Raw genomic sequence first — 20,658 nt, 5'->3', positions numbered from 1 at the left:
CAGTTTCCTGACCCCCAAAATGGAATGATGGTTCCAATCCTACTTTCCTCACAGGCTTGTCAGAATAGTCCAGGGGTCAGAGGAGATGAACATCGCTGGTGCGTGTGGTCCCAGGCTTTCCTCCTGAAACCTCCTCCTTCCCCTGACCTTCTGCCTCCAACCATCAGCCTCCAGAAGGCCAGGGCAGATCCACCTCCCCACTCTTTTCCCCTTTCTCTTCTCTCTGCATCCTTCACAGAGGACATCTCTCATGTTGGTCGCCTTAATGAAAATGCTCTACTCTCCTGCATGCTAAGTCACCTCAGTCATGTCCAACTGTTTACAGTCCTATGGACTGTAGCCTGCCAGGCCCCTCTGTCCATGGGATTTCCCAGGCAAGAATACTGGAGTGGGTTTCCATTCATTTCCTTCTCCAGGGGATCTTCCCAACCCAGGGATTGAACCCACATCTCCTGTGTCTCCTGCATTGGCAGGCGGATTCTTTACCACTGAGCCGCATGGGAAGCCTCTTAGTTTCCCCATCTGGGATCGAACCAGTCCCCCTGCAGTGCAGTCTTAACAACTGGATCGCCAGGGAAGTCCCATGTCATGGATTTTTGACAGAGTTGTCCACTAATGTATCTCAAGAGCCTAGAACAGTGTCTGGCACTTAACAGGCATATGTAGGAATATGTGAGCAAAGGGGTGCACGAATGGGTAAATAAGTGAATGAATAGCAATTCTAAGCCTCATGTAATAGGGGTCAGAACCTCAAATGCCTTGCTAGCCTGCCCATAACAAACGGATGTAGGAGTAAGTGTCCCATTGTGACCCTTCAATCTGAGCAAGCTAAACAAAACCCACCCGATGGCCCACCAGGCCTCCGTGTGCCTCCTTAGGCACTGAACAGAACATTCCCATCTTGTTGATGGAGAAACTCTGGCCGGGTAGTTTAAGTGGCCTTCAGCGGATGACAGACCTGATACTGAACCGCCACTGCGCTCTCCAGTTCTCTCCTGTTACCTCTCAAACTCAGATCTTAGTTCTGAGAGTCTCGCTCTCTTCCTATAGTCGAAGATCAGAGCCTATTGCCCCCAGGAGCTGAGTCTGGTGTCCCAGTGCGTGCTGGGAAGGCAGTGGGCGCCCGGGTCCGGCGAGTCGCCAGGAGCGGGGCTCTTGCAGTCAGCCGAGCCCGCGCCGCGCCCCCGCCCCTGCCCATCCCCGGCCGCGCTGTCAGTCTCCATTAGCGCTAACAGGCTCCAGACAGAGCGGGCCCGGCGCTGGGTTAATGCAATCGGCGCGTTACCTGGGGCGCAGGCTACATTACCAGCCCGGCCCCCGCCCAGCACTGTCAGAACCAGCAGACCCGCGCCCCGCCGGCCGCTCCGCGCTTTCAGCGCTCCTCCGGCCGCGCCCGAGCGCCACGCGGCGGAGCCCAGCCCCAACCCCAGCCCCAGCCTGCGCCCCACAGCCTGGCGAGGAGAGGCGGGTCCCGAGTGGGCAGGCAGGGCGCACGGCACCAGGGATCCCGTTGCTGCCGGACACGTGAGTGCGCCCTGCGCGCGGGACCGGGCTAGGTGTGCCAAGGAGGCCCAGGCTGGGATGCGCAGAGCTCGGGTGCCAGCGAGTTTGAAGGGCAGAGGTAATAAGTGTCCGGGGAGGCTCCTGGTGCTGTTGGACGTGGCGCAGACCCGAGCTGAGGGTAGGGGGCAGCCAGCTGCACCAGGTCAAGTCACCGCCCCGGGAAACCTCTGCCTGGGCGTGTCCAAACCTCGCCTTTTGAGGGCAAGAGGGAGGGGGCGAATGAGGGAAGCGCTCGGGGTCCCAAGAAAGATCCCGAGGGCTGCTGGGGCGGTCTCCACTTATAAGTTCCGTCCCTGTCGGGCTCGCCACTACCTCTGCTTCCAAATTTTTCCAACAGACGCGCGCCTTCTCTGAGCACCCTGCGTCTGCTCAGCGCGCGCTAACCACAGTATCCCGGCGCTCCCGGGAGGCCGCAGGCAGGGTGGAATGGCCCAATGATCACATCGTTTCCTTTGATCCCAGCAGAGCCTCTGCGTGCTCCCAGTATTCCTGACGCCCCTCTCACCAACCGCACCCATGCTTCTGGCGCGGATGAACCCGCAGGTGCAGCCGGAGAACGGCGGGGCGGGCCCGGGATCGGAGCAGCCCCCGCGGAAGCGCAAAGAAGTCTTGGTGGTGAAAGAGCGCAACGGCGTCCAGTGCCTCCTGGCGTCCCGCGACGGCGATGAGCAGCCGCGGGAGACCTGGGGCAAGAAGATTGACTTCCTGTTGTCGGTGGTCGGCTTCGCCGTAGACCTGGCCAATGTGTGGCGCTTCCCTTATCTCTGCTACAAGAATGGAGGCGGTGAGCCCCCTGACGGGCTGGGGGTTTTGACTTGGGAAGCTACCTGTCTGCGACGGGGGCCAGGAGAGGAGCTGGGGATACCCACGGGAGGAGATGAGGAGACAGACGGGCAAGTCCAGGGCGCAGGAAGAGCCCAAACAGGGCTCATGGAAAAAGGAATCCCCTTTGGAAGAGGGAAATTGAGGCATGACCTTGGCATGAACTTGGACAGTGATGGGCGCATGCGTAGAAGGACAGACTCCAGAGCACCAAGTTGGGTGATGAGCTCGAACCTTTTGATGGTCTGCAGGAAGGGAGGTGGAGCTCTGAAAAGGGTCTGACGCGGCGCTGAAAGTGCACAGAATGTGACAACCAGGCGCACAGGGTAATCCTAACTTCTGCGCTCTGTGTTTGGTAAAGGACTTGGGTTCCCTGAAGGCACTTGGGAGGCCCTGCACTCTTGGGGACAGAAACCCTTGGATCAAAGACACATAAAGAGAAGCTAGTGGCAGAGAGAATTCCACTGCTCAGGTTGATGGTCCTTTGGCTGGAGGGACCAGAGAGCACAGCCTAGGTGGGTTGTGTCAGCCACTACCAAGAACTGGCCTGATCCTTGGGGCAGGAGGCTTGGGTGATTAGGAAGAAGCCTCTACCTCCTGGGGTCCTGGCCACATTGCAGGGAAGAGTGGGAGAAGGGCCTGGAGGAAACGTCGCTCCAGCAGTCAGGCTCTCTCCCCTTCCCTTGCCAGGTGACCTCATACTGCCTGGCCTGGGATGAGAGCCTAGTTATCAACTCAGCCCACTCAGGGAGCAGAGTCCTGGGGAAAGTAGCCCAGTCCTGGGGAAAGTGGCCCAGCGTGCAGGATACTGGGGCCTAGCTCTAGCTCCTTCCTGAGAGCTTTTGCTGAAACGGCCCCAGACCTCCCCTGCTTGCTGGGATGAGCTCAGGAGTACCCTGTAGTGAGCCTGGGAAAATGACCTAGAGGAAGAAGTCGGCAAAGGGGGAGCCAACTACAGCCGAAACATTTTTCTATCCACTGGGCCATCTGCCTGGCAGGGGCTCTGGCTCAGGACTCCAAGGGGTCAGAGGGAGGCAGGGTAAGGGTTTGGAGCTGGAGGGAAAGCTCATAACCTTGTCCCATAGGGTCTGGGCCCCTGCTCTTTGCTTCAGTGTGTACTCTGGATGCTTGTTTTGGGTGAGGAATGGGAAACAGATGATCCAGAGGTGGAACTTTTCCTCATTGGGCTGCTGCAGCTTCTCATGAGTTTCTGATTAGGTTTAAGCATTCTGGTCCTTCAGACTCAAGGAGGGAGGAAATACGGATTCTCTGTCATTTTGTAAGCTGACAGGGAGATGAAGAATGAAAGACAGACTAAGAGAACCTAGGACACATTGTCTAGCATGTCCTCCATGACCGTCTGAGGCTGCATGACCCTCGACAGTGGAAGGTTCTGTCATTAATCAGCAATATTTATTGGGTTCCTCTTGGCATGAGACACAGTGCTAGGCTCCGCAGGGGTCACCTAGATGTATTAACTGCCGCTTCTGCCTGCCGGGCACTCTGGTCACCTAAGGACTTCGTTGTCATGCTGCTCCATGTCATTCTCTTTTTTAAGTGTTTGTTGAAACTAAAAGCACCCCACATGGCCAATTGGACACGTCAGCGAGATGGATATTCTGGTGTTTTCAATGACACCATGTGCTCCCTTGGCCATCGCCACCAACTGAGAGTTCCTGCTGTATGCAAGGTGATCTGTACCAGGCCCCCAGGGCACAAGACACAGCACATTTGTCACACGTTCCGATTTGGGGGCGAAATTGACCAGACGCTCCCTCTCCTGGAATTGCTAGCCCTGCCCGTCACCCATTCCGGGTTGTTTGGCCATTTGTCTCTTTGTGGGTCTGTCTTCCAAACAGACTAGAGCACATTGAGAGGAGGAACTGTGGTTTTTCATGCCTATATTTCTTTTTTTCTGTTAATATTAGCCACATTGCTTTTTATTTATTTGGCTGCATGGGGTCTTAGTTGCGGCATGCGAACTCTTAGTTGTGGCATGTGGGATCTAGTTCTTTGACCAGGGATCAAATCTGGGGCCCCCTGCATTGGAAGGTGGAGTCTTAACCACTGGACCACCAGGGAAGTTCTTATGGTTGAGCTTTGTTTGTTTGTTTATTTGGCTGCACCCATCTTAGTTGCAGCTATGGGATCTAGTTCCCTAACTGGGGATCGAACCCAGGCCCCCTGCATTGGGAGCACAGTCAGCCACCAGACCACCAGGGGAGTCCCCATGCCTGTATTTCTAATGCCCAAGATAAGGGCTAGATCCAGGGAATGTGGTAGAAGGTGCCTGACAAACTAATGAGTAAATGAATCAAGTGGCCCAAGCCCTCAGAGACCTAATGCCTACCCAGGAACAGCAGAATCCCCCCTACCCCCACCAGCAGGAACTAACAAAGTATGGAAGCTGTGCTGGTGGCGGTGGGGGTGGCAACCTAGTGATTAGGAGGCCTGGCTGTGAGTCCTGGGTTCCAGCTTCTAGCTGTGTAACACTGGGTGACTCTCCAAGCTTTGGTTTCCTCATCTGACAATGTTCAACTCAGAGGGCCGTTGTGAGGACTCGATGTGATAATGCCCCTGGAGGGCCTGGCATGAAGTATGGCCTTAGTAAAGGTAGCTGCTGCTTCTTATTCACATCTTTAGGATGATGTGTGAGATGGATGAGTCTGGGGAAGGGCTGCTTAGGAAAGACTCCAAGGAGGTGGGCTGTGGTTGCAGCACAGACAGATGGGACACACACAAGCCTCAGGAAGGGAGGAGGAATTCTAGTTGTATGAGAATACAGGTGGGATCATCTCTGAGATTAGGAGTACAGACTGGTTGAAGGGCAAGCCAGGAGAGATAAGGGTGGAGAGGCAAGTTGGGGCCAGGCTATGGAGACCTTGACTGCTAGGCTCTGGGCCGGGGGAAGTTATACCAGTGAATTTCCACTTCTGGCTAGAATGTCCATGGAGCACAGTGGAGCAGGGCAGCCTTGCATATCAGAGTCTGAGGCAGCTCCTGTTCTAACTTACTCCTCACTCCTCCAGGGGATGCTCAGCAGGCCTCTTCTGGGCTTTGTCTCTGCTGAGACCTCTTGGCTGCTCCTTGTGGGTCAGTTCTCATCCAGTGATTATAAAGTCAGCCCCAGAAATGGGCAAGCAGGTTGGCAGGTGATATCATGTGATATCATGTGATTCTTGATATAATGTGATTCTGGACGCAGTCAAAAGACCCAAGTTCAAATCCCATCTCTGTCACCCTCTCTGAGCTCAAGTTCTCCTCTCTAAGCTCAAGTCCCCCTCTCTGAGATCAGGTGCTCCGCTGAAGCTGAAGGTGATCTTGGATGACCCCGGAGATCCGTCCCTCTCTAAGGCCTGGATCAGCGCTGTCCCCAAGCTAGACTGTTTGGGACTCACACGCAGGTCTCATGTACCCTGTTATTTAACAAGCTGTGTGCTCTCCTGGTGCCAGTATTAACATGGTAACCTCCAAGTCCAGCTGGCCCAGACTGGAGGATGTTTTGAAATGATAAAAGTACCAATAGTTTAGGCCTCTGGCTAATATTTTTTTGAATGAATAACTGAGAAAGATCAGCCTGTCTGAACATCTTCCCATAAGCTAAGTGCTGAGATGCATGGATACAGGTGGCTGCTGGCCGGGAAAGTCCCTCTCAGGAGGTCCAAGGCTTTGTTCAGAACCTTCTCGAACATGGAGGCCATGCCAGTAGGGCTCTTTCCAAGATCCTCCCCTCCTGTGGTCTTGCACCTGGCCCTGCTGGTCTCCAGGGAGGAATGGACAGATCAATTGGGTCCCTGTGTCTGCCTCCCTGCCAAGAAAGAGACCACTGTGAATTATCTTTTGTAAATGACAGCTTGAGATGTGTCCAGCTGATGGCTCTGAGCTGTCAAAGAGATGTCCTTTAGGTTCTGACAGACCTGAGCTTGACCCTGAGCCTGACATTTCCTGGAAATGTGGCCTTGGACAACTCACTTCTGGACCTCAGTTTCCTTGTGCAGAAAAGGGGGCTGATTGCATCTTCCCATAGGGTGATGTGATGTTAGAGATAATACAAGCAAAGGACTCACAACAGTGTCTGACACATAGTAGGGGCTCAGTAAATGAAGTTGTTACTGATGGTTCCTGGATCTGGAACTGCTAGACCCAGGCTAGATCCAGGAGTAGGACAGGGTCCTGATTTTGGAGGGAGCAGACTTGGCTCTAAGAGGAAGTTAGAAGGGCCGTAAGACTGGAAAGGAGTCATGCTTGGATTTGGGATTTCTTTTATTTTATTTACTTGTTTTTGGCTGGGCTGGGTCTTTGTTATTGCTCTAGAGCGAGGGCTCAGGAGTTATGGAGCACAAGCTTAATTGTTTCCCAGCATGTGGGATCTTCCTAGACCAGGAATCAAACCCATGTCCCCTACATTGGCAGGCAGATTCTTAACCACTGGACCACCAGGGAAGCCCCAGGCCTGGAATTTCTAATGGCCTAACCTTATCCCGTTGTTGTTTCCCTATCTGAGAAATGGGGATGAACATTCCTGTATGGGGTACCATGAGATATGTAGTTCTGTGTCCCAAATAGGTTTTCCTTCTTTCCTCAAGTGAGCTCAGGTTCTCAGGTACCCACAGACCTTTGGGAATCCTCTTGGTCAAAATATCTGGGGTTCTTAAGGCCAAGGAAGAGGTGGTGGCAGGTACAAAGGGCAGAAGTTTGCAAACTCAGTGGTCTCACATTGAGCCTGGCTGCAGGGGGCCTTCTACATCCTGGATTTCCCAAGCCTGACGCTGGTGATTCAGCTCAGATGCACATGAGCTGCCAGTTGGTGTGGCCCTCCAGCTAAGAAGTTTGCAGGAATGAGGCTGTTCATCAGGGGCTGGAGCTGAGACCATGATCTGACATTACCAGCATGATTGGCCCATTGCTCTGAGTTGGCCAAAAAGATCTAGAGAGACCGTTTGCAAACAAGATGGGATTTCACAAGGATAAATGTTACATCCTGCCCTGCAGTCCCAAACCCAATTGCCTAAGTAAGGATGAGGCCACAGCACAAGTGGAGAAAGGCCCCAGGGCTTGTATTAGCTGTAGCCTCTGTGTGAGTCACTGCTGGGATCCATTTATTTAACAACAACAAAAAAAACCCGTTTACTAAGTGCCCATCCTGTGCCAGGAATACAGCGATGAACAAAAGGCAATCTCTGCCTTTAGGGAGTTCACAGTCAATTGTAGATATTCTACAAGTTAATGTCATTTTATATTCTGTTATTGAGGTAGTATTAGCTCCCAAATCAGGAAGGGGAGGTTCCACTCTGTTCTTCGCAGGTATATTTTCTTCTCTAATATGGTTCAGACCATCCCAAGCATCCTATAATTGCTTCCTCTGAAAGAGACCAGAATTGAGGAGATGAGAAACCAAAATCTTCAAGAAGCTTCATTAGGAAGAATCAAGTCAGATCCTGCAAAGTTGATAGCCAGGGGAGAATCGTCACAGGGGGAGGGGTAGCCCAGCTCCAGGCTCTCTGAATTTCACCCACTGACCTCCTTAGAGAAGTGGGGTTTAATCTATAGGGGAGTGAGCATTCCTCTCTAGGACTGTCCTGCACTCAGAGCTGAGGCCAGAGGTCAGCTGGAAGGACCCAAAGTGAAGATGAGGCAGTAGGGGGGTTAGTGAGAGATTGTAGGGCCAAGAAAAGTCAGTTCTGGTCATTTTGTGAATCATTTTGTAGAATCCCCTCATAGAACAGCAGGGGCTTCTGTAGAGAGGTGTATGGATGCTGCTGGCTAGTCTCAGTAAACGGCAGGGGATAGAGTAAAGACGTGAGGCATGCAGGACCTTTAATTGCAGCATGTGAACGCTTAGTTGCGGTATGTGGGATCTGGTTCCCTGGCCAGGGATCGAACCCAGGGCCCTTGCATTGGAAGTGCAGAGTCTTAGCCACTGGACCGCCAGGGAAATCTCTGCATGGTCCCCTTACCTGGATCCTTCTTCCCCAGCCCGGACTGGATTACAGGCGTGTGCAGACTCAGGACAAGGGGAAGCCAAGGGACCACTGTCTGCAGAGGCTGTGGACAGAGCTTAGACTTGTGGGCACATGAGTCCACATGAATGTGCAAAAGGCCTCACACATCTCTGGATGGAGCTGGGGTGGGGGAGAATCAGGATGTGGGGTCCCCCCACAATGCTTCCACATTCCAGCACTAATTCTCCAAGAACTGAGGGTTCCAGAGTTGAACTTTATAATGAATAGAACCATGCTGAAGGTCTAGTTGTCAAGGTAGGATGAAGGGGCATGTGTAACAGCTGCAGCCTGAGTTGTCATCTTTAGTATGTAGACATTGTAAGGTAGATCTCCACGTGCGCACTTGTCCCAGGCCCTGCCAGTAGGGTAGGCCTGCTGCATGCTGCAGCTATGTCTCCTACTGAAATCTCACCTTCTCTTTCTCCTTGCTGTCTATACCCTTGGGGTATTTGGGAAATGGGGACAAATCTGCTACTCTAGGCACTGACCAAGGTTTTCTGGGAATTCTGGTGAAAGCCATAGGCAGTGACAACCTATAGCTGAGCTTCAGGCACCAGGTGAACAGTTCTGTGGGTTTTCACATCTTGCTGTATCAGGACGTGGCCAGTTTGGGGAATCCTGCCCTTCACAGACTGGGAAACTGATCCAGCAAGGTCTCAAGGGACCCTCCTCTCCCTGATCACAGTCCCTCCACCTCCTCCTGATTCCCCACCAGGCCTGGGCCATGCTGTGTCTTACTAAGTCCCCTCCCACATCTTGCTGGACCCCTTGTCCTGGGGTCCTCCTCACCCATCCAGGGTCTGCTCTAGCACACCCCACTCTAAACTGAGTGACTACTGGCTTCTCTTTCTGAGGACTGGTGTTTGCACAGAGGATTCCAGAACCCCACTCTGACCAGTAGGGTTCCTCTCTAATGATGGAGTGTCAGGCAGTTTGTGTCAGACAGATACTTTTCTTACCAAAGGCCACTGGTTGGAGTCCCTTTTGCAGTTGACAGTCTTTTGCTCCTGTGTTCGTGTGAGTGTGTTAATGTGTGGAAGTCTTTGTGTGAAGATGTACAAGTGTGCATCTGTATGTGTGAATGGTGGAGACCCCCAGGAGCTGAGATCCTTCAGAAGTACACCCTGCCTCTGTTTCTCCAGCTCTGTGCCTATCAGCCCAGAACATGCACAGCCAAAGCCAGGATTCTGGGCTTGTGGCCTCTGAGGTTCTCAGCTCTCCAGCCCTGTGTGAGGCTGGATGCAGTTGACACCACCACACAGGGAGATGAGGCAGGGACGTTTGGGGCCTTGCAGAGCAGCACCTTCTAGGAAGTGTGCAACCAGTCTCAGTGTCCCAGGAGCTGCTGCAGGGCTGTTTCTAGGAGAAGCATCCTCCGCTGACCTTTAGGCACCCCTGATAAATCTCTTTCTGACTCTTCAGCTCTGCCCTGGCTTCCTCCAGATCTTTCAGCAAGGAGGCTTGGACCAGCTCACCGGTTGATGTCTTCTATTAGGATAAGACACTGGCCACTGGACAGCTTTCTGGTTTTCATTCACACTCAGCCATTCCATCATTCTTGAGTGTTTCTTATCTGTTGCCAGCTGAAGCTTTGGCTGGCCCACATCAAATGCACTTGGAAGAGTCCTGGACTTGTGCAGACCCATCATCTTTCCTCTTGTCCCTCCACTGGGCCTCCCAGCCAGCCCAAGAGGAGATGAATCTCAAACTGGGCAATTTACCTACCTGTTGGCAGTGCCGCCCAGAGGCTTGGAGTTGAGAAAACTGGCCAACGTGAGATGCCTGGTGAATTGGCTAATGCTCTTCTTTCCTCTGGCTATAGAAAAGAGCATAACTTTAGTTGCCAGGAGCAAATCACGCTGCCAAGATCTGAGGCGTGACTCCTGGCTTTTTTCTTTCCTTTTGTTCCTTGGGCCACTGATTTCAGTCTTCAGGCCTGTTAGCACTCTAATACGTCTATTTCCCTTACTCTCTGGCTCCAGGCTCCCACGGACAATGGCAGGTGGCCACAAGAGGGGCGCAGACAGATCCCTATGTGGAGCCAAGCTGCCTACTTACTGGTTTGGACAAGCAAACTGACCTTTCTAAGCCTTGGTTTCCTCATCTTTTACGTGGGATTGGTGGTAATTCTCTCTCAGGGATGGTTTTAAAGGAATAATTATTCAAAAACTTAATGTGTGGCTTGGCATATAATGGAGGCTTAATAAATGGTACCTGTTACTTTTACCAACTCCGTCATCATCACCACCACCACCCTGACCTCTGTCAGCATCATGAACATTGCTGTCGGCAATGTGGACAGATGTGTGTTCTGAAGCCAGACTAGCCCTCTCTGTGGGGGGAAAGAGAAGGGTAGAGATTGAAAGTAAGAAATGAAGAGGGGAAGGGAGAGGTTGGCATGTGGCCATTTCAAAGAAGTCTAAGCCTTGGGACTTCCCTGGCGTCCAGTGGTTAAGACTTTACCTTCCAATGTAGGGGTGCGGGTTCAATCCCTAGTCCCCCTCATCAGGGATCCCTGATCCTCGAGGAACTAAGATACCACATGCCTTGCAGCCAAAAAACCAAAACTTAAAACAGAAGCAATACTGTAACAAATTCAATCTAAAGACTTTAAAATGGTCCACACAAAAAAATAAAGTAGACGAAATCCAGCCTGAAGCAGGGGCTGAAATGTTGAACATGACCAATAGACCAGGTGGATCACCTGGCCCCCAAAGTCCCAGTTTCAGAACGTCCTCTGTTGAGACTTTATTCAGACTCATGTCCTACATCTAGGCTGAGATAGTCTGAAATTGGCAGAATATTTTGGGAATGACTCTGGAGTTCTGGAACCAGGCAGACAAGGGTCCAAATCCCAGATCTATCATTGACCAATTGAGTGAACTTAGATAAGTCACTTAAATTCTCTAAGCCTCAATTTCCTTCTCTGAAAAATGGGTATAGCAGTTGCTACCCGAGACAGTTTCTGGGCAGGGTAAATAGGATGACAGCTGTCAGTGCCCAGTGCTCTGCTGGATACGTAGGAGGTCTTCATTTTTCAGTAGTTTCTTCTCTATTGCCCACCCTACTGGTCCATCTCCTGCTACAAAAGGACTGGGTCTCAGAGCACTGGGGCCAGAATTTCATGCTTTGTCCCTAAGAGCCCTGGGCTTCCTGAGGAGAAGCCCTGGGAGGAAAGTGGAGACTGAAAGTCTGAGTAGCTGCGTGAGTTTAACCCTGGGTGCACACAACTTTGCCACAATTCTGTGCTCGCCTGGAGCCTCAGTTTCCACATCTGTAAATTGGAGGTAGTAATATTTTTAAGGTTGTTGTGAGAATGGAATGAGACATTGCATGGAGCACAGTGCCTGGATCACAGCCGGGAATATTATCTTCCTAATATTATCATCGTTGAATATTTCCCAGTTTCTGCACCTTCTTACTGTGGGCGGTCAGAGAGTGTTTGGTTTCCAAGGTTACGGCATCTCAGCCAAAGGCCAATGGCGGGAGGAGAGTGGTCTGGCCTGGCCACCTCCAGCTGCACCAGGCCAAGAAGCTGGCATTTTGCTTTGATCACCCTTGCAGCCTAGGCTGACGTGGTATATATCCCGTGAGTCACCTCACGGCGTCAGAACCCGTTAAGATCACCTCAGGCTACCGGACATACCGAGAACTCTCTCTAGAGCTCAGACTTGTCTCATTCCACCAGGCATTCTCCCAGGGATTTGTTGCTGCCCATTTTGCCAAGGGCTCCCTCTGGTTTCAGCAGTGTTCTGGGTGGACATCTTCCTGGTCAGAGACTGGGGCCTCTGGCCTGTTTGCTCCAGTGTTTGTTTACCTTCAGCTGCTAGTAAGAGAGTAAGCATGATGGGTTGGAAGACATGAACGTGAATCCTGCTTCTGTCACTTAGCAGCAGTGCAAACAAAACCAAGTGGACTTCTCTGCCTTCAGTTGCCCCCAGGGTGTGGAGTGGGGGTGGCTCAGGGGCACAAATAATGACCCTCTCTGATTATGTTTGTGAAGTAAAATGAGACTGCGGACAATCCAGTGAGGTCATATTTGGGAAAGTCCCAGGTGACCTTAAATGGTGGCTAAGACTCCGAGCTCCCAGTGCAGGTGGCCTGGGTTCAATCCCTGGTCAGGGAACTAGATCCCACATACTGCAACTAAGACGCAGTGCAGCCAAATAAATAAAAAAATAAACAACAACAAAGATCTGACTCAATCATATGTAACTTTGGGCACCAGTTACATATCTCTCCCTCTCTGCTCTCAATTTCCTTACCTATAAAAGGAAGAGTTTGGGGTGATTGGCATTCCCCAGAGTGGTGATTCATGAAAGAAAGGATTCTGTGTTGAAATCAGTTTGGTAAAGACTGCAGCTGATCTTCCTCATAGCCTGTCACAACATATGCTTGTGTATCAAGGGCATGGAGAATTCTGCAAGGAACAAGCCTATTTAGCTTTTAAAAAAATATTTATTTATTTTAATTTTATTATTTATTTGCCTGCACTGGGTCTTAATTACTGCATGTGCAGTTTAATTCCCAGACCAGGGATCAAACCCGAGTCCCCTGCATCGGGAGCACAGTCTTAGCCACTGGGCCACCAGGGAAGTCCCCTATTTAGATTTGATGAACCAGATTTTACTAATTTGACCACAGAACCTCATGATTATGATTGTGACTGGTGCTATAACTTTCACTATATTACGATTATTTGTTTAATTGCCCTGGTGTTCCTACCACAAGACACCCCTTGAAAAATGGCCAGGTGACAGATGAATGCTGACCCTTGCAACTCTGACTGACATTGATCCACACGCTCTGAGGGGCAGGCCCAAGGGGGGACAGGGGTCCTGGGGCTCATGCTCTGCCTCTGTGTCCCCCAGGTGCCTTCCTGATCCCGTATACCCTATTCCTCATCATCGCTGGGATGCCCCTGTTCTACATGGAGCTGGCTCTGGGCCAGTACAACCGGGAAGGGGCAGCCACCGTGTGGAAGATCTGCCCATTCTTCAAAGGTAAAGAAGGTTGTTTTAAAAGACTTCTGTGTGCCCCTGGAGAATCTACCCCAAAGGTGGGATCCTTGGTAGACCAGCTCTCTTGTGGAGTTTATAAATATTGGTGAGGTCAAGTGCATCCACCATTCAAAGTTACATGGAGCACTTTGGAGATGTCAGGAATTGCTTTAGCCTAGAAAGTCTGGAAATCTGGGTTCCAGTCCAGGCTGTGCAGCTGAGTGACCAGGGGGAGTCTGTTTTCCTGTCTGGAAAATACTCATGGAAGTGTTAGAGGTACCCAGAACGCTACTCTCCCTCTTGCTCCCATGGCAGACATGATAAATCAATCATGCACCTTTCCACCCTGGGCAAGGGGCTTCATTCCACTGGGAGAGAATGTTATCGTGTCTCAGTGTTATTCTACCCAAGGGGCGAGGGAGCTGTGATACTTGTACTCCAACACCTGGCCCGGCTGCTCCCTGGGAGCAGTAAAATCCTGGCATTTCTGTCCTGCCTGAGGAGTGGACAGAAGGGGCTCCAGTGGCAAGAAAGAGCCTTCAGGCAAAGGGATGGTGGGTGCCTGGGGAATTTTTTTTAAAACAATTTGTTTTCTGTTGGAACATTGCCAGTTAACAATGTAGTGATAGTTTCAGGTGGACAGCGAAGGGGCTCAGCCATACATATACATGTATCCATTCTCCCCCAAACTCACCTGTCATCCAGGCTACCAATAACATTGAGCAGAGTTCTATGTGCTGTACAGTAGGACCTTGTTGGTTACCCATCTTAAATATAGTGCTGTGTACATGTCGATCCCAAACTCCCTAACTATCTCCCACCCCGCTCCCCTCACTGCATTCTTCTGCCTGGGGGATTTAGGCTCTGACGGTCTGCTATAGAAAAAAGACAGGCATAGGGGTGCGTAGTGCAATGGTTGGAGCCAGCTTCCCCGGAGACGTGGCTCTGGGAGGGAGAATGGGCCCAGGGAAGCCCCTGCCTGACTCCCTGTGCCCCCACCCAGGAGTTGGCTACGCTGTGATCCTCATCGCCCTCTACGTTGGCTTCTACTACAATGTCATTATCGCCTGGTCCCTCTACTACCTCTTCTCTTCCTTCACCCTAAACCTGCCCTGGACCGACTGCGGCCACCCCTGGAATAGCCCCAACTGCACCGACCCCAAGCTTCTCAACAGCTCCGTGCTGGGCAACCACACCAAGTACTCCAAGTACAAGTTCACACCTGCAGCAGAGTTTTATGAGTAAGTCCTTGACCCCTTGTCCTGTTCACATGGAGACCTGTGCTGTTCACATCAAGACCTGTACTGGGCAGAACCTGAGCCAAACACTAAGGAAAACTACTGGAGAGGAAGGGGCCACGTCAGTCCTTGTAACGCATGCTCAGCAGCCACCACAGGCCTGACGTTGGCTAGGTACACAGGATATTTAGCTGTGGCATGCAAACTCTTAGTTGTGGCATGTGGGATCTAGTTCCCTGACCAGGAATCGAACCTGGGCCCTTTGCAGCAGGAGCTCGGAGTCTTAGCCGCTGGACCACCAGGGAAGTCCCACAAATGAGAATTATTGTTATAGTGTTGGTCCAAAGTGATTTCTAGTCTCATCATTCCCTCTAGATTAATTGAAGGGAGAAGTTGTCCCTTTTCCCTTATTTATCCATTCATTCATTTACTCATTTCTGTCTGTATGAGCTCATTGGTGTTTATTTTATTCTGTGGTTTAACCCATAACTGTCATTATTTTGTTGCTTGCTTGAACCCTCTCACCCTCTACTCCATCCTTTCAAGTCCTTGAGGTTGGTGATAGTCAACTTGTCAGCCATCTAATTTTGAAAGCTTGCATGGTGGTCCCTTCAGAATGTAGCATCTATTGTCTTTATCCCTCAGGGGATGGAGGTGAGCCCCATTTTAGCAATCCCTGCACAAGTGTTAGCAGATAAGCAGAGAGTCCCTGGCACAAGGTGTGGGGCAGGACAGGTAAATCCCACTCAAACCTCACTCTCAAGGGACACATGGTCTAGAGCAGTGGTTGGAAAACTTTCCAGTAAAAGATTACATTTTGGGCCTTGCAAGCCACATACTTATCTTGCATATTCTTTGTTTAATTTTACCCTTTAAAAAGATAGAAACCATCTGTAGCTCAATGGGTCACAGCCGAGTTTCAGGGGGTATGGCTTGTTGACTCCTGGTCTAGAGCAGTGCTGCCCAGGAGAATGCCTACAATGATAGAAATGTCTTGTGTTTGCACGGCCCAGTGCAGTAGCCACATGCCACATGTGGTTAGTGAGTAGTTGAGATATGGCTAGTGTGACGGAGAAATTGAATTTTTAATTTTATTTAATTTTCATTCATTTACATTTTAAAATATTTGTTTGTTTATTTGGCTGTATCAGGTCTTAGTTGCATCATGTAGGATCTTTTTTTGCAGTGGGTGGATTCTCTAGTTGTGGCGCTGGGGCTCAGTAGTTGTGGCATGTGGGCTTAGTTGATCCATGGCAATTGGTGCCTGAGTTCCCTGACCAGGGATTGAACCTACGTCCCCTTCATTGCATGGCGATTCTTAAGCAGGAAAGTTTCTTCATTTACGTTTAAACAGCCAGTTGTTTCCAAACTGAACACTGCAGGTCTAGAGGATGAAAAAAGACAAGTTCACAAATTCAGGGCCAGTCTTCTCTGGTCCTGTGTATTCGCTAAGCCACAGACCAGAGAATGGGGTTATCCAGAGAATGGGATTCCTTAGGACCATTCCCACCTTTGCCATCTCGGTGCAGTTGGACCAAGGAGATTTGATGTGGTTAAAGGTAGCCTCTGGGAAGTCTGCTGCCTCCTGGAGTCCAGGGGAGGGGAGTCAGGGTTCTCAGGACCCAGGAACTACCCTCCATGAGCCATGGCCGAGAATTTGCTAAGCATTCAGGACCTGCATATCCACCTGCCTCCATCTGTGTTTCCTGTGGACTTTCAGGACCAAGTGCACAATTATATAGATTTGGAAACTTGGTGAGGAGAGAGTCCACAGGTGTCATGGAACTTGAAATCCTTCTACAGCCTGCAAAGGATCTGAAGAACCGCTAGTGAGCATCTATTTAAGTTAATACCATCATCCTTGTCTTCCTCTCCATCACATCATCAGCTAATCACTTACCACGTGCATCAGGCTTTCTGCTAACTTCTCTGTATGTATTATATCAATGTAAGCCTCACATCAACCCAGTGAGGTTTCTGTAACTCTTCCATACATGACTCGGCTGCAAACATTAGCTTCATTTTGCAGATGCAACAGTAAATCACTGGCGCATGGTCACACGGCTAGTACCGTGCAGAGCCAAGATTTGGACCCTGGAAGATGGCACCTGCTGGACTCTTGAGAGTGAGCTCCTCCTTACCCTTTGTTCCATGATCTTCACTGTCTTCACCCTAGGCCCTGCCTTCCCAGGCAGTGAAACTCTAGAGCCTGCAGCCTTCACCTCTGTGTTATATTGGATTCCAGCCATTTTGAATGGCTATTATGATATCAAATTATCGTCATCAAAACTAACATTTATCTAGCTTTGATTATGTCCCAGCCATGCATTTAGAAGTGCCATTTGAAGTGAGTTTGAACCTAGGAAGTCTGGCTTCAAAGTCCAAGCTCTTAGCCCAGTTATGTTAAACACTGGCTGCTCATTGGAAGCACCTGGAGAGCCTTAAAATACACTGATGCCTGGATCCTATGCCCAGAGATTCATTTTATTGGTCCAGGTGCAACCGTGGTGCGGGATTTTATTAACAGTTCCTCCAGCGATTCTAATATTCAGCTAAGGTTGACAGCCCCTGTCTTGGCCACTGCACTCTCCCATCTCAGACAGAGTGAGATTCTTACTGGGATCAGCCTGATGTGCTTACAGTATCATGTCATGGAAAATCTAGGGCCTCCTTTAGTCTTCTCCTGAGGGGGTGTGGCCTCAGACAATCCCAGAACCACTGGAGAGCTTGCGGGCAGAGGTTTTAGGTCTTCCCAGTTTATGAGTGCAGTTTGGACTGGGAAATGATAGAGGATGGTAGAGCTGAGGGTGCTGCTGATACATGTAATTGGTTCTGGGCTTTCTCCTTTATCATCTCATGATAGAGGAAAATCCACGATTTTTCTTTTTGCTTTTGGCAACCCTTGTCCTTATAAATTAAAATGGAAAGTGATAGCCTCGTCTCTAGCCTGGTTATTATTTGATTCCTCCTCTGACATCTTCATGGCCAGCGGATCTGCTGCTGGAGGAAGGAGAGGTGAGTTGGGTTTTGAGAATCCAGTTGCTTTAATTATAGCCTTAAACTTCCTCCGAGCTTGGCTGTGAGAAGGTAGAAAAAGATATTCTCTTGCGTTGGGCTGATTCTCTTGGGGGATGTCGTTGAGGGCAGAGTCCAAGGCTTACTTTCAGCAGCTTTTTGCTCTACAGAGCTCCCTTCCCATCCTCTCCTCCCCCTTCCCTCCCTTCCTCCATCCTTTTAAGTGCCCCCACCTCCACCCCAAATCTGGTATCTACTGTGATCCAGGCATCAGCATCTCCTCCTGTCCACGTCCCATTTAGTCTTCACAGTTCATGGAGGTGGAAATTACTCCTGTTTTACAGATAAGAATGTGGTGGTTCAGGTTTTAGGGAAGTGGCGGAAGGGATCTGAATCCAGGCTGCCTGGGTGGAGGCTCTCACTCCATCCATGAGCCTCTCCTCTGTCTTCTTCTCTGCCCCTTCAGCGTCTCCAGTGGGGTGTATTCGGGCCAGGAGGGCAGAGGTGTCTGTGGGTAGATCGGAGCACTTCTCGTGCATCTCTTTCTCACCTTCAGGCTGCTTTTGTGTGCTTCTCATCTGAGTCATGAGCTGCCTCTGGGATTTGTTTTTAGTGGCCCTTTTATCTAAATGCTTCTGCTTTAAAAGTTACTCACTTTCAGTTTGGGAACCCAGCAAGTAGGACACCCGGTGCCAACCCTGAGGAGGTTAGCTGGGTTTTTTTTTGCTTTCCTTGGAGCCTGCTGGCCAGTTCTCTTACCGTCTTGTGCTCGTTTTAAGCTGATGAACTGAACATATCATTTAAGGGAACAAAACTGCAATACTCCCCAGGCTCCAGGCCTGAAGCCAAACAGCCCGAGGCAAAAAGAAACCCTGATGGTCTGCAACTATCTGTAAAAGGGCACCCTTGGTGAACACGCACCAGGAATAGAAAACTTCTACTCCCTGCCTGTTCCTGGTGGGGAAAAGACCTCTCCCTCCACCCCAGCACTAACCCTCCGCGATTAAACGTCAAGTGAGATCTGAGCCCATTTGGCCCGCAGACTTCGGAAAGTCTGGATCATATACTTAACGATGATTCATTTTCATTAAACTGCTGGAACACTGCAACAAACCCAAGTTACTTGTCCTAACCCCCAACGCTTGGGACCGCTAGTGGGGAGGAGGCTGGATTCACTTTTCTCTGGAGTCAAGCTTTTTGCACTGATGAAATATCTAGACAACCACTGCAAACCTTAAATTGGACCTCACACACATGTGGGTCACTGGGCTGGTTAGGGGGCATGTCAGTCATCTGATGGGGTGCTGGAGTCGTTTTAGCATGTTTCAGGGCAAGCACAGTTGGTTCAGAGCCTTTTTTTTTTTCCCAGTCAAATTGGCCAAATGCTTACTCATACCATTTAACACTTGATTGTATGTAAAGCAATGGGAAGAAGCAGGACTAAGAGCCAGAGGGGATCAGTACCTGATTCTAGTTCTGTCTTTTTAGATACGCCCAGCCTCTCTTCACTTCCCTCCCCTCGTCCAACCCATTCTCCTCCTCCACTTCCTCCTCCTCCTCTTCCTTCTCTCTTCTTCTTCATCTTCCTCTTCCTCCCTCCCTCACTTCCTTCCTCTCTCTGTCTCACTTTTTCCCCCACCTTTCTCTCTCCCTCTCTGTCTCCTTCCCCCCCTTTCTCTCTTCCTCTCCCTCCTTCTCAGGACAGGAGAGTGGGCCTCAGCTAGGGCATCATTTTAGAGCTGAGACTAGCAGGGAGAGAAGTTTGCCAGGCAGACACATTAGGCCAGGAGGTGTGTTCTAGGCAGAAAGGAACAGATAGTTCCAAGGCCCAGAGCAATGAGAGCTTCACATAACTGGGGAATGACAAGTGTCTGGAGCACAGCCTGTGGATTTAAGGGGGCTGACTGGAGAGACTGGGATGATGGGGAATGGGGAGGTTTTTACAGCAGTCCTGGAGGAAGGGAATATGGGTCTGGCTTGACATTGGGCCATGAGCCAAAAGCAGGATGTGGCAAGGCAGGGGGATGCACTTGGCACAGGACAGTTCTGAAAGGCCTCAGATTCTGAAAGGCTTTTGTTTTTTTTTATCCTCTTGACCAGGATTTCACAACCTTGATGCTTTTGACATCTGGGGCTGGATAATTCCATGTTGCAGAGGGATGGCTTTCCTGTGCATTTTTGATGTCTAGCCTATACCTGGCCTCTGCCCACTAAATACCAGTAACACTCACCCTGCCCTCCAGTTATGACAACCAAAAATGTCCCCTGATGTTGCCAAGTGTCTGCGGAAGGCAAGGGCAAATTTGCATCCAGTGAGAACCATTGTTTTAGATGATAAAGAGCTTCTGAGGATTGGGGGGCAGGAGAGTGACAAGGTTAGAACACAACTTGAGACAGATCAGATGGTTCTACAGGAGCACAGCCTGTGGATTTAAGGGGGCTGACTGGAGAGACTGGGATGATGGGGAATGGGGAGGTTTTTACAGCAGTCCTGGAGGAAGGGAATATGGATCTGACTTGACATTGGGCCATGAGGATGGGGTGTTGGTAGCAGATCAAGAGATAAGATTAGGAGGGACCAGACATGGAGACCCATTGCTGGGGAAGCTGATGCAGGATGAGTAGCTTACGGCCATGACATCCTGCCCCGGGGCGGTCAGGATGAAGGCTGTCCTGGGGATGGGAACACAGGTCTCGGTGACCCTTGATCAGCCACACAGCTCTGCTCATTCACTCACTGCAGACTTCTCTGTATGCCTGTCAATATCTCACCTTCCCCGTCTCACTCCTACCATAACCCAGGCACCCTGGCTCAACTCACCTGCTCTCCCATGGGCCCACAGAGAAAGTACCAGACACCCCCTCTGTGGAGACTGACCTGCTGACTCCCTTGGCTGAATTTTCTGGGCCTTCCTCAGCTTCTTTGCTGATGCCTGCTGTTCTTTGAAGGGTGGGACTCAATCAGATTGATAGTTCCAATGATCATCGGTGTTGAGCATTTCCTGAGTTCTAGCACTG

General features: G+C 50.6%; 1 protein-coding gene across 1 annotated transcript in view; it reads left to right on the top strand.

The window, feature by feature from the left end:
* Positions 1 to 2,031: 2,031 nt before the first annotated feature.
* Positions 2,032 to 20,658, top strand: part of SLC6A2 (solute carrier family 6 member 2) — a 37,648-nt gene continuing 19,021 nt past the window's right edge. The window contains exons 1-3 of the mRNA XM_081514211.1: positions 2,032 to 2,347; positions 13,259 to 13,390; positions 14,391 to 14,628. Of these exons, the coding sequence (XP_081370337.1) occupies positions 2,080 to 2,347; positions 13,259 to 13,390; positions 14,391 to 14,628 (638 nt within the window). The 5' untranslated portion in view covers positions 2,032 to 2,079. The remainder of the gene's footprint in view (positions 2,348 to 13,258; positions 13,391 to 14,390; positions 14,629 to 20,658) is intronic.

This window comes from Giraffa tippelskirchi, chromosome 7 (genome assembly GCF_054371585.1).
Source record: "Giraffa tippelskirchi isolate mGirTip1 chromosome 7, T2T-mGirTip1v1.2.pri, whole genome shotgun sequence".
Taxonomy (NCBI): Eukaryota; Metazoa; Chordata; class Mammalia; order Artiodactyla; family Giraffidae; genus Giraffa; species Giraffa tippelskirchi.
This window is presented reverse-complemented; position numbering and strand designations above follow the sequence as displayed.